At 42.0% G+C, this 12415-nt stretch overlaps 1 protein-coding gene across 2 annotated transcripts in view; it reads right to left on the bottom strand.

The window, feature by feature from the left end:
* LOC120864684 (synuclein alpha interacting protein) overlaps positions 1–12415 on the bottom strand; it is a 164133-nt gene that overhangs the window by 66514 nt on the left and 85204 nt on the right. For both annotated transcript variants that reach the window (XM_040241708.1, XM_040241709.1), the window contains exon 3: positions 1089–1161. In XM_040241708.1, the coding sequence (XP_040097642.1) occupies positions 1089–1161 (73 nt within the window). The remainder of the gene's footprint in view (positions 1–1088; positions 1162–12415) is intronic.

Here is a 12415-nt window from a genome sequence, read left to right as displayed (position 1 = left end):
TTCAAACTATCTTCTATGATGATTCTGACCCAGACAATGAAACATTACTTTCATTCACACAGAAAAACACAGAGATAAACAAACCTAGATAGACGAATTATTTTTCCCACCTCATCTAAACAAACTGTCGATAGTAAACAAACAATCCAGAAGAAAAGTAAATAAGCTTTGTACAGTTGTTTCAGTTCAAAAGGCCTAGAATTCTCGTAGCTGTATAGGTAGGACGATCTATTTATTTTCAAACATGATGCACCTAATTCAAGGATTATCTTAAGTCTTACATCATCTGCGGTTCTTAGGATTCTAGTTACTATTAGAGGTCCCGCTTTGGCAAGGTTAATGGTGATGCCTTAGAGTAATTAGTTGGAAAAATAACAAACATCATTTCATAGTTTAATGCTATGGTATCAGTCCCATCAATATCCTTTTTTGTTTTCATTTTTGCCCATCACAGAGAGAAAAGCAGAGAGGCTTAATTTGATTTTCAGAAGGAAAAACAATCCTGAATGTACTTTTATTTTGGTCGAGGGTGAGGGGCGGTGCAAGGAGAAAAGGTCAGCCAGCTGGTTTTCATCTATATGCCATAATTCTCTGTTTAGTTTACACTATTAAACTCCAAAGCTTTGCTTTAATCTTAACTGTTACAGTATGCCTTACTGCAGATTCTATCATGTCGCATCCCTGATAGGATTTCAGACTTTGGCAAAGCACCATCCCCCAAGTCGGTCCTTGCCATCTGGGTAGTAAACGTATCCAACATTTTTTCATTGGCGCCTGCATCATTATGTTTTGTCACCAATGGTTTCTCGGGTTTGCAGTAAATTGCTGCGTATACTGTGGTTTGGAGCTGCCGCGATGATCGCCTACATTTATTTGTATACAACTGGGTCCTCATCAGGGCCTCCCTGTCCAGTTAGTCTCTGGAGGATGACCTAACATCTGTTTGTTGGGGGTGGGTGGTGAATGGAGAAGCCGTAAAAGAAGAAGAAAACAGACAGCAGGAGCAACAAATTTGATGGGGGAAGAGATTCCAGGAGGAGTCCCCCACACTCCAAAAGGCAGGTTAAAAAGAGATGAGTGAAACTTACCTGCTCTGTCTTCGTTTTGCGAATCACATCTTCGGCACAGTTCCGGGATGGTCTTGAGTGATGTGACTGAATACTGAACAGGAAGCCAGAGGAAAAAGAGTGTAAAGTAACAGTTTAAAATGAGAGCATTACATTCACTCAACTGGCCAGAAAACCAAAACACAAGAAGTGATACTTGAGAACAACACGTATGTCCAGAAAGCCTAAGTTTACACTAAATGGGCTGCTTGGTGATCTGGCTGTGGCCCAGACTCGACCTGTAAACATGTAAGTAGATGCAGATTAAAAAGAGGTCTGGACAGTCCTTTAACAAATGAGGTGGGGTGTAGCCAGCAGATATTCTATTTATTCTGCTACTTGTGGAAGATGGATTTTTCTGAACCTTGACAGTTTCCAGAAGATGGCCATAATATTTGTACTCTGAATTGTAAGAGTGAATCTATGTGTGGAAAAAAAAAAGTCAAGAGGAGGAGCACCCGGCTTCCTACAGCATCCAGGCTACCCAGGAGCCATCTCTCCTGGACTACAGACATGTCCCTAATGCTGCCACAAATCATACTGCGATTTCCATGGGAAATATCAGGATAATGCTACGAAAAGCGAGAAGAGCACGGTTCTGTTTGAAAGCTCATCTGTTTCATGGACAGATTAGTCTAAATTGAAAGAAACCACCCTGCAGGCTCAGTCCCAGCACCAACTCAGGGGCTGCTATCAGGATGATAGATTATGACATAAAGGGGCATAAAATCAGAGGAGCTACAACAAATGTAAAATCAATAGTTATGATGTATAGAAATGACATTTGATGCCAATCAATCTTTCTTTGGAGAAAGGTGTTTTAAAACAATGTAAATAGGATGAACTCTTTCTTTAATCAAAGGCCAAGTCAGGGACACTCTTCAATCATACTTTAATTCATAATATATAGCTTCCTAAAAGTAATTTACTCTGCGCCTTTAAGAATGACGCTCTTATGTAGATGAGCATGGATTCTGAATGACTTCATGTTGCAAAACTGGGAGGGGGATTGAGAAAAACAAAAACATTTAATCTAAAAGAAAAATGATCACGAGAAACTCATTAGGATTATTCCAGCATTACAAGTGAGGGATGTGTAATTGGGACACATTTGTCTATAGGAAGGTGCTTCAGTTAGCTTGATGTTGATGGATGAAGCAGTGTCTACACTGAGCTCCCCCCGTCCCACTCCTGCACTTTCCATGAAGTACCAGGACAGCAAGACAGAGGGAGGGGCAGTTGGAGCTATTGTCAGTTTGCCAATTGCACGTCACAAACAAATTAAATTTCCAGTACTTCCAAGTGAAAAATGAAATCTCAGATGACTAATTAGAGAAATGACTCTTACCTGTCTGATGCAATAACGTCCTGTTTATGTTGGCTATTCCTCAGAGACTACAGGTGTTTTAGCAAACCCGTTCACATACTCCAGGGAAGGAAGATGGCCTCTTAAGCCAAAAATGCACTCCAAGGAAGTTTTTTCCCTTTCACGTTAAGTTCTTTGGGAGTGGGAGGTAACACAGGTACAGAAGCATTTTTCTTGTTACTAATAAGTTACCTTCTGTTTCTGGCCAAGTACAAGCTCTCTAAGGAAATCTGGTAGCTTCCTGAGGCCAGCTGGTACAGGTTAAATAATTACACAGTGTGTGATTCAATTAAAACTGGGCCTTTTGTTTCAGCCGCCATCAACCTCATGAAAGCACCCTTTGGCAAAGTCTTACCCTCTCTCTCTTTTTTCCCTTTTCTTCCAAGGCAAAATCTCAGACAGGAAATTTCAGATTGATTATGTTTAAATATAGTTAATGGTAAATTCAATAAGGTGCTCAGGGGGCCTAATGATAAGTATTCGATTAAACTGGGTGTGCTGGTATCTGCATTTCCAGCCGCATGCATCCTAGCTGCCACCTCCCACCCCGCATCAGAAATGTCAGAACCTACGATGTATTAGCTGCACCTTCAGCTCCTCCGGTGTGATTGCAATGTACCTTCTGATGTGATTGCAAAGGTCCACAGTATGCAATCACTTTTCATTTGATGAGGTTTCCATTTCAACAGCCCACAGGATGCCTGGTTGGTAGAGGGACTGAGCTCCAGAGATGAGCCTGGCTGAGCCCCATCCACTGCCTCAATCTGTTTCACTTCTGGTGGCTCTGCCTCTCACCCACAGTTACACAGGAAGTCACTTTCGGGAAGGTATCTATCTTAATTCTTTTTGGGAATATGACATTGTAGAAAAAGTCATCTGCTTGCTCCTGGTCATGGAAATAAATAGTAATCTAAGACAAAGATGATGTGTTGGCCAGAAAATCAAAGTTTTGGTTAATTATAAGAATATATGGAATGTCAAATTCAGCAATGACTCTAACCTACACTGCGAAAAAATCTATAAGAACACACGAGGGAAAAAAAAAACAATCTGTGGATTTGTTTCAGCAAGTACATTGCTCTTTGGATACAAGATAAAACTTAAGAGAGGGCCGTACAGATGGTTAAGTTGTGATATGAAGAGATACAGCAGAAATATGAAATTCACAAAACTGACACAAAATATAAATTTTCATATCTGCAAATCTGGGAATAAGCAAACAACCCAGGAAGTCGCCTTTCACAAACGCACTGTGATACCATCTGGGAGCTGAGAGGAAAGCTTTCCCAGGACTTCACCCGGGTTCACAGAACAGATGGCTTTTTATAAGAAGCTGTTAGGTCACCAGCCCACCTATTCTCAGGACAACGGCCAGCTCCCAGGGTAGCCATGACTGTTATTTTGGCCTTAAGAGAACCAAAGCCCCGTATCTTTCCTGTGTCTTGAGCCCAACCCAAGCCTTTATATTGTGTTCCCTTGATTTCTATTATCCTTTAGTGACAAGAGAGGAGAGGGGTCTTGAAGATGGCTGAAAAGTACTATATTTCCTATCTCTGTGTTGCATTCTAATTTTTCCTTTTTCTAAGCATCTTTAGAGGAAGCAATATGTTTGATTCAAACTTCTTTTCCACTCCTCCAGCATGCTCCAAGGAAAGCCCCTGCCAAAGACTGAACAGTTGCCTCCATTTCTTCCATGTCCCTGTGCATTCAAAGTTTAGTTTCCCTTCAGTTCCTTTACTCTGGGACCTCCTTGCCTGCAGTACTTTCTTCTGGCCGGGCAAATGCTACTGCTCCTCAAGGCCAGGGTTTCACAGATTTCTACATTCTCTGTGAAACCCCAGCTGATTGCTTCAGCCCTGACTGAACACACTCTTTCTAAAAAATTAGTCAATTATTTAAAATTGAGGTATAGTTGACTTACAATGTTGTGTTCACTATTGCTGTGTATAACAAAGTGACTCAGTTATATATATATACACACATTCTTTCTCATATTCCTTTCCACTGTGGTTTATCATAGGATATTGAATACAGTTGCTGCCAAGGACTTTGTAGTTTATCCATTCTACCTACACCAGTTTGCATCTGCTAATCCCAAACTCCCAATCCAGCCTCTTCCAGCCCCCTCCCTCTTGGCAAGCACCAGTCTATTTTCTATGTCTGTGATTCTATTTCTGTTTCATAGATAGGTTCGTTTGTGCCATGTTTTAGATGGATGCAACTAGGGACTATCATGGGCTTCCCTGGTGGCTCAGCTGGGAAAGAATCTGCCTGAAATGCAGGAGACCTGGGCTTGATCCCTGGGTTGGAAAGATCCCCTGGAGAAGGGAATGGCCACCCACTCCAGTATTCTGGCCTGGAGAATTCCATAGACTTTATAGTCCATGGGGTCAGAAAGAGTTGGACATGGCTGAGCAACGTTCATTTGACTTCACTTCACTTTTCAGGGACTATCACGCTGAGTGAAGTAAGTCAGTAAGGAACGCTTTTCTGCCCTTGATAAGAAAACCTTGTCGTGTGCTCTGTCTGTCCCCTGTGCTGTGCTGGCTCCCACAGGTGCCTGCAGGAAAGGATGATGTCTTTATTTTTATTTTTTATTTTTTTTGAGGTGGCCAAAGTACTGGAGTTTCAGCTTTTTTTTTTTTTTTTTTAATTTATTTATTTTTAATTTTTACTTTACAATTCTGTATTGGTTTTGGCATAGATTGACATGAATCCACCACAGGTGTACATGCGTTCCCAAACATGAACCCCCCTCCCACCCCCCTCCCCACAACATCTCTCTGGGTCATCCCTGCGCGTCAGCCCCAAGCGTGTCATATCCTGCATCAGACATAGACTGGCATAATACATGTAAGAATCGAAATGCCAGTCTATGTCTGATGCAGGATGATGTCTTTAGTATATATGCATGGCACACAACAATTTATTCACTGTCTGAAATGCTAAGCTATACGCACATGCGATTAATCCTGGGACATATTATAGATGGTCAAGCAAGTTCTTTCATATTTAGGTTGTAAGTGGGAATTCCTTCCATGCTTCTGTACTTGCTCTAAAATTACTTAGCTTTCTAAAATGTAAATTTGACTAAGGTGCTTCTCAGTTTCAAATCTTCAGTGGCTCTGCCCTGCCCCTAGGAGAATGATCGATAGCCCTTAGCATGGCATGGGCAGCCTTCCATAAGCTTAGACTCATCTCTCACCATTGTCCTCTTCTTCTGGTTGCGGTAATACTAAATTTCTTGTGGATCCCCCATAATATCTTCTCTGATCCTCTCAGGTGGAACTTATCTCAGCTTTCAAAGTGTGGTGGAGACCAATGACATTAACACCATTTAGGGACTTGTTAGGAATTCACATTCTTGGGCCCCACCCCAGAAACTTTAAGGCAGGGCCCAGCAATCCAGGAAAGACTGACAGCAGGAGGACAAGGGGGTGACAGAGGATAAGATGGTTGGGTGGCATCATCAACTCAATGAACATGAGATTGAGCAAACTCCAGAAGACAGTAGAGAACAGGGAAGCCTGGCGTGCTGCAGCCCACAGAGTCGTAAAGAGTGGGACACAACTGAGCAACTGAACAACAGCAATCTGTGTTCTTACAAACCATTCAGGTGATTCTGATGCCTAGTGAAGCTCAAGAACCACTGTTCTTTATTTCTTTATCTTGGCCATGTGTTCAGTACAGAATCCATCATGTGACATGTCACCTAACCCTTTACATACTGTCTTTCTCTGTTTCCTGAGGGTATGGACAATGTTTTATTTACCAGAGATACTGGGTACTTACTGAACTGAGTAAAATGAATTTTCCTAGGAAGCTCATGATATTGGTGGCAATACTAATACTAATAATGGTAGTGCTAATTTATATAGCACTAATCTTAAGAAACTTCATGTGAACATTAGTTGCTCACTTGTGTCCAACTCTTTGCAACCCCATGGACTCAACTCATCAGGCTCTTCTGTCCATGGGATTTTCCAGGCAAGAATACTGGAGTGGGCTGCCATTTCCTTCTCTGGGGCATCTTCCCTGGAGAAGGACCAGGGATCAAATCTTCCCGACCCAGGGATGGAATCCAGGTCTCCTGCATTGCAGGCAGATTCTTTATCATCTGAGGCACTGGTAGTACTTAGTTATATTTACGTAGCACTAATCATCTTAGAAAACGCCATACCTACCAGTCTAGCAATGTAATCAGGACATATTTAAAAGAATAAACACTTCTAATATATTCACAGCATGAATGGCAGCTGATGCCTTAGCTTTTCGTACAGAGACAATGGATTTGGGGCCAGCAGCTCTGGATTCAAGTCCTACTTCTGACATTTATTAACTCTGTAGTTCTGGGCAGAGAAATCATTTCTAATCTCTGAAGCTCAGTTTCTTTATTTAGAAAACACTGATAATCAGATGAGATCATGTAAGTGAAGTCAATCTGCAAGCTACAAAATGATGTTAAATGTTCTGGTCTCTTCTCTCTAATTCCTCTTCCTTGTGTGTACCACAGCTCTTCCCTTCTCATCTTTGAGCCTCTTATGATTCGCAGTTCAGGAGATCAAGACTTGAGAACTGATGAGACAGGAAGAGGAGGGCCAGGCTGGGACTGGAAAGGAAAGGAAGGACAGCCCAGCCCGTCTCAGCACTTTATTTCACTTCTTTGGTCTTTCCTCGTCCAAGAGAACCCATGCCCAAGAGCAGACACTGAAACTTAGCTTCACAAACTACACAGAGTTGCTATGATGTTAAGATGATCCTACACATCCCAGTGTTGTCACTCTGCCATGCAAAACAGTGTGAACGTGCATGGGATTCATAATTACAGGCTGTGACTTCTACACTGGGCTTTGGGGACCTCCGACCACCCTACATACTATTCAGGGTTGAAAAGCTTTGGCCCTTGCTCCTGAGAACTGGAGCCAGTTGGGTGAATGAGCAGACATTACTCAAATGGTCACAAGCCACAGAAAATGAAAGAACTAAAATCCTAACACCTTTTCAAGCTAGAGACTTTTAAGCAACTAAGGTCTCATTGAGTTTCCAAAAGAAATAATTAGGCCAGTCATCCAAACAAATATCCTGAAATTCGTGGGTTCTCACGTAGCTTTCCAAAATTCAAGCAGGCATCTGCACAGTCACACACTAAAAATGACAAAAATGTGTACACGCAAAGCTGGTAGGGAAAGCAAAGGCACACAACTGAACAGAGACTTTCAGAAGTGCAATATTTTCCTAAAACTGTGACCTCCTCGCCAATGGCCCAACTCAAGGGAGTAGCGTCCTGACTTTACGCCCTCCCTAACAGGTCACGCTCTGCTTTCCCTTCTCTGAGGATGTGGTGCTCACACTCCACACCTTCATCACGCTAGCATGCTGTTAGGGCTCAGAACTCCTTCTCTCCCATCTGCTCGGGCTCATGCTCCGCCATCACCCTCTCTTCTCTCCTTGTCTCAGCCACTCTCTCAACATCAGCTCTCTCCTCTGATCCTATACAATTAAACAAGCACCCCCACCACCTCAGGACATACTGCCTCCTCAGTCGGTCATGGGTGGAGTTTCCTGCTCATGTGTTCACAGCCATCTTTTTTGAAAGAATTGCCTTGGTTCCTGTCTCCACTTCCTCATCTCTGCATTCACTCCTCCAGCCACAAAGCTGTGCTATTCATGCCCTCAGCCACAGGCACTGCTCTTATTGTGGCCACCAATGAGTTTTAACTGGAAAATCCAGTGGCACTTTTCAGGCATTGCTCTTTCTAATGACCTATTTCCCATGCTTGACCATTGTAAGTGATCCTTTAAATTCTTTAAATCATCCCTCCCCCTCTTTCTATCCCCCTTAGTTTCCTCTTATATCTTTGAAAACTTCTTTCCTGTCTTCTTTGGAGAAGCTTCTTTTTCCTCCTTCCTCACAGGACACACTTCTGCACAGTTCCTTTCTTGGGACATTCTTCCCTTTTCATATTCCATGCTTCTCAGGTGACCTTACTGATTCCCACAGTTTCAACCATTACCTCTACATAGTATAGACACTGGTCATCTACATATTCATATAGATATCCTGTGCATGGAAAATTCGTAAAGAGATGGGAATACCAGATCACCTTACCTGCCTCCAAAGAAACCTGTATGCAGGTCAAGAAGTAACAGTTAGAACCAGACATGGAACGGTTTGGTTCCAAATTAGGAACGGAGCACATCAAGGCTGAATATTGTCACCATGCATGGGCAGTCCATGGGGTTGCAAAGAGTCGGACACAAGAGAGTGATTGAACCAACCTAAGCAGAGTGCATCACACGAAATACTGGGCTGGATGAATCAGAGGCTGGAATCCAGATTGTGCGGAAAAATAGCAAAACCCTTAGATAGGCAGATGATACCACTCTAACGGCAGAAAATCAAGAGGAACTAAAGAGCTTCTTGATGAGGGTGAAAGAGGAGGGTGAAAGAATTGGTTTAAAATGCAGCATTCAAAAACTAAGATCATGGCATCTGGTCCCATTACTTTATGACAAATAGATGGGGAAAAAGTACAAACGGTGACAGATTTTCTTTTCTTGGGCTCTAAAATCACTATGGACAGTGACTGCAGCCATAAAATTAAAAGATGCTTGCTCCTTAGAAGAAAAGCTATGACAAACCTAAATAGAAAGCAGAGACATCACTTTGCTGACAAAGTTCCGTATGGTCAAAGCTATGGTTTTTCCAGTAGTCATGTACGGATATAAGAGTTGGACCATAAAGAAGACTGGGTGCCGAAGAACTGATGCTTTTGAATTGTGGTGCTGGAGAAGACTCTTCAGAGTCCCGAGGACAGCAAGGAGATCAAACCAGGTAATCCTAAAGGAAATAATATCTGAATATTCATTGGAAGGACTGATGCTGACGCTGAAGCACCCAAACTTTGGCCACCTGATGTGAAGAGCTGACTCATTGGAAAAGACCCTAATGCTGGGAAAGATTGAAGGCAGGAAGAGAAGGGGGCAACAGAAGATAAGATGGTTAGATGTCATCACTGACTCAATGGACATGAGTTTGAACAAACTCTGGGAGATAGTGTAAGACAGGGAAGCCTGGGGTGCCACAGTCCATAGGGTCACAAAGACATAGGGTTGGACGTGACTTGGTGACTAAACAAATCCCGTGTGTGCATGCTCAGTTGCGTCCGACTCTTTGTGACCCCATGGATGGAGCCCACCAGGCTCCTCTGCCCATGGGATTTCCCAGGCAAGAATATTGGAGTGGGTCGCCATTGCCTTCTCCAGGGGATCTTCCTGACCCAGGGATTGAACCCGCATTTCCTACATCGTCTGCATTGCAGGAGGATTCTTTACCATTGAGCCACCTGGGAAGTCATATATATCTCAGTCTGTTTTAAATATATAATTCTTTCCACCATTCAGACTCTATTAAAGAAAATTATTATAAATTATCCTATTTTAAATGCATTTGATTTTTGCTCTTTTGTTTTTATCCTATGTTCCAAGAGGTATTTAAGAAATTGATGTGTCGAATTCTTCCATGCTAAAACACTGCTTGTGGTTGGTATTTGGGAAAATTCAGTAATTCTCTCTGACTATATTAGAAGTACAGCAGGGATGACTCTATTGTAATGTTAATATGTACAGTCAGACAAAAGATGAAAATCCACATTGGTGAAGGGACGATGAGATCACAGAATTGAATGATCCCCTTCTACTGTGGGGAGTGGTCATGGATGGGAAAGGACGTGGGTGAATGAGGGTGGCTACAGGTGACCAAGGGGCTGAGCAGAAGTCATTTTTCAATTCACTAGTTACATACCTGGATTCTATAGCCAGACTGCTCAGTTATAGCCTGACTTCACCATTTTCCAGCTAATTAATCTTAGTTACTCAATCTCTGCATATTACAAGTTTCTGTAAAATAGGTACTAATGGTATCTACATCAGAATGTGGCTGTGAAGATTATGAGGTAACAATGAAAAATATCAGGAATGGTGTCTGATGCATAGCATGTGTTCAAAAATTGTTAGTTATCATTATTATTTAATTAAAAAGTATAAAAATGAGCACTTAGAAATGAAGCTAAAATAATGGTAACTATTGAGGCAAAAATTACAAACTATAAAAGATTTAGAAAGCAAGTTATCTTACAGTAGGGCAGATGACCAACTACAAGCCTTATTTGACTTCAATGATTGTGTACTTTTAATTGTGAGCCAATAATCAATCACTAACAAAATATAAAGACTGACTTCAAGAATGGAGTTTGATACCATAATTAATTGTGACCTACTATTTAAGCTAACTTGACATTTCATAATATGCTCAACTGTTATCACAGGGTATGGTAAACTCTGTGAGAACACAGGACACATCTGTGTCATTCACCTCAAGTCTAGAACCATGCCTGGTGCACTGTAAATGTTTAATACATGCCTGTTGAGTAGACTGGTATAACATGTACTTGTTCATAAATGGTAAACAGTTTGCATAAATAAATAACCTGCATAGTCAACTTAATAAGTGTCATGACTTGGGCAAGATGAAAACTATTTCCAGAGTAAGAGAAGGGCAAAACAGTAAATCAACCAACTGTTCATTCTGCTAGGAAATCACTCCATATCTATAAGATTGCTCTCTACCTTCTCAGGTAGGGATGTCAGTCAGGTCCAAGTTTGGAGTCTGGGGACTTGGGTTCTAGGCCTGCACTCAAACACTAGTTATGGAACATAAATTTGAAATTAAATTTTGCCCGGATTAGATTATTTTTAATTCCTTTCCTGGCAGGTATTAAGAAAATGGTAAGACATACATAATATTAGAACAACTGTGAGGTTTTGAGTAATGGTGAGCTGGAGAAGGGACCAGTGAGAGGTAATTGAGACTTGGATACAAGACACTACAAAAAGAACACTGCCAAAAGCTGGGGCATTCTGAAGAGCTGATGAAACAGATCCTACTGAGAAGCACTTTAGAGAAGTTTGAACGGAAATAAGAGCAGGGTGATGGCTTGAAAGGGCAGGGACAGCAAAGAGATGGAGGCGATCTGAGGCCCCTAAATGTCTTAGTAACCTTCTAGGAAGCATCAAGGAAAGATAACAGGGTTTTAGAGCCCTGCTAGAGAGGAGGGACAAGCATTGTACCTTAAGTATCTTTCTAGATTTTTTTCACACCTAAAACTGGAACAAAAGCTGTACTCTTTACCCACCCCAACTCAGTGCCTGGGTCCATGTGATAAGCCCTTCATGCCCTTTCTCAAGGTCTCTCACTACCTTGAAGCACTTCTTGGTCAGAATGTAATGAAATCTGGGAAGTGTCAGTGGAATGAGCTGAACAAAAGGTGATGTACACATAAAGGGGGCAGGGGGGCTGGTATTTTAGTGTAAGTGATGCCCAGTCTGTGGGACGGAAATGTGAAAACTCACCGAGAGTGAGATTTATTTGCCATAAGAATTTATTTTTCTACCAGTGGTTTAAGCACTTTGCTAGCTTGCTCAGTCACTTCAGTCGTGTCCTACTCTTTGCGACCAACTCTCATAGCTCGCCAGGCTCCTCTGTCCATGGGACTCTTCAGACAATACTACTGGAGTCAGTTGCCATACCCTCCTCCAGGGGATCTTCCTGATCCAAACCCACATCTCCTGTGGCTCCTGCACTGCCGATGGATTCTTTACCCCTGAGCCACTGGGGAAGCCCCTTAAGCACTTTAGGAAAATGAATCCACATAAGTCTGTGCTATTACCCTGGGCTGCAAGGGCTTGGGTCAAAAGGGATAATAAAGTGAAAGGACACTTATTGATTTTGATCTCATCTGATTTGCACAAAACATACACTATGTGATTGCCAAAAATGTCAACTTTCACCAAAGCTGCAGTCATGGTGATACAGAAAAGCAAGAAAAATTCCTGTGCTGAGGAATAAAGCATTGTACTTAGTTCTATTTATATGTGTGTGTAC

This window comes from Oryx dammah, unplaced genomic scaffold, assembly GCF_014754425.2.
Source record: "Oryx dammah isolate SB20612 unplaced genomic scaffold, SCBI_Odam_1.1 HiC_scaffold_5, whole genome shotgun sequence".
Taxonomy (NCBI): domain Eukaryota; kingdom Metazoa; phylum Chordata; class Mammalia; order Artiodactyla; family Bovidae; genus Oryx; species Oryx dammah.
The sequence above is the reverse complement of the archived record's forward strand: the minus strand, read 5'-3'. Positions and strand labels throughout refer to the sequence as shown.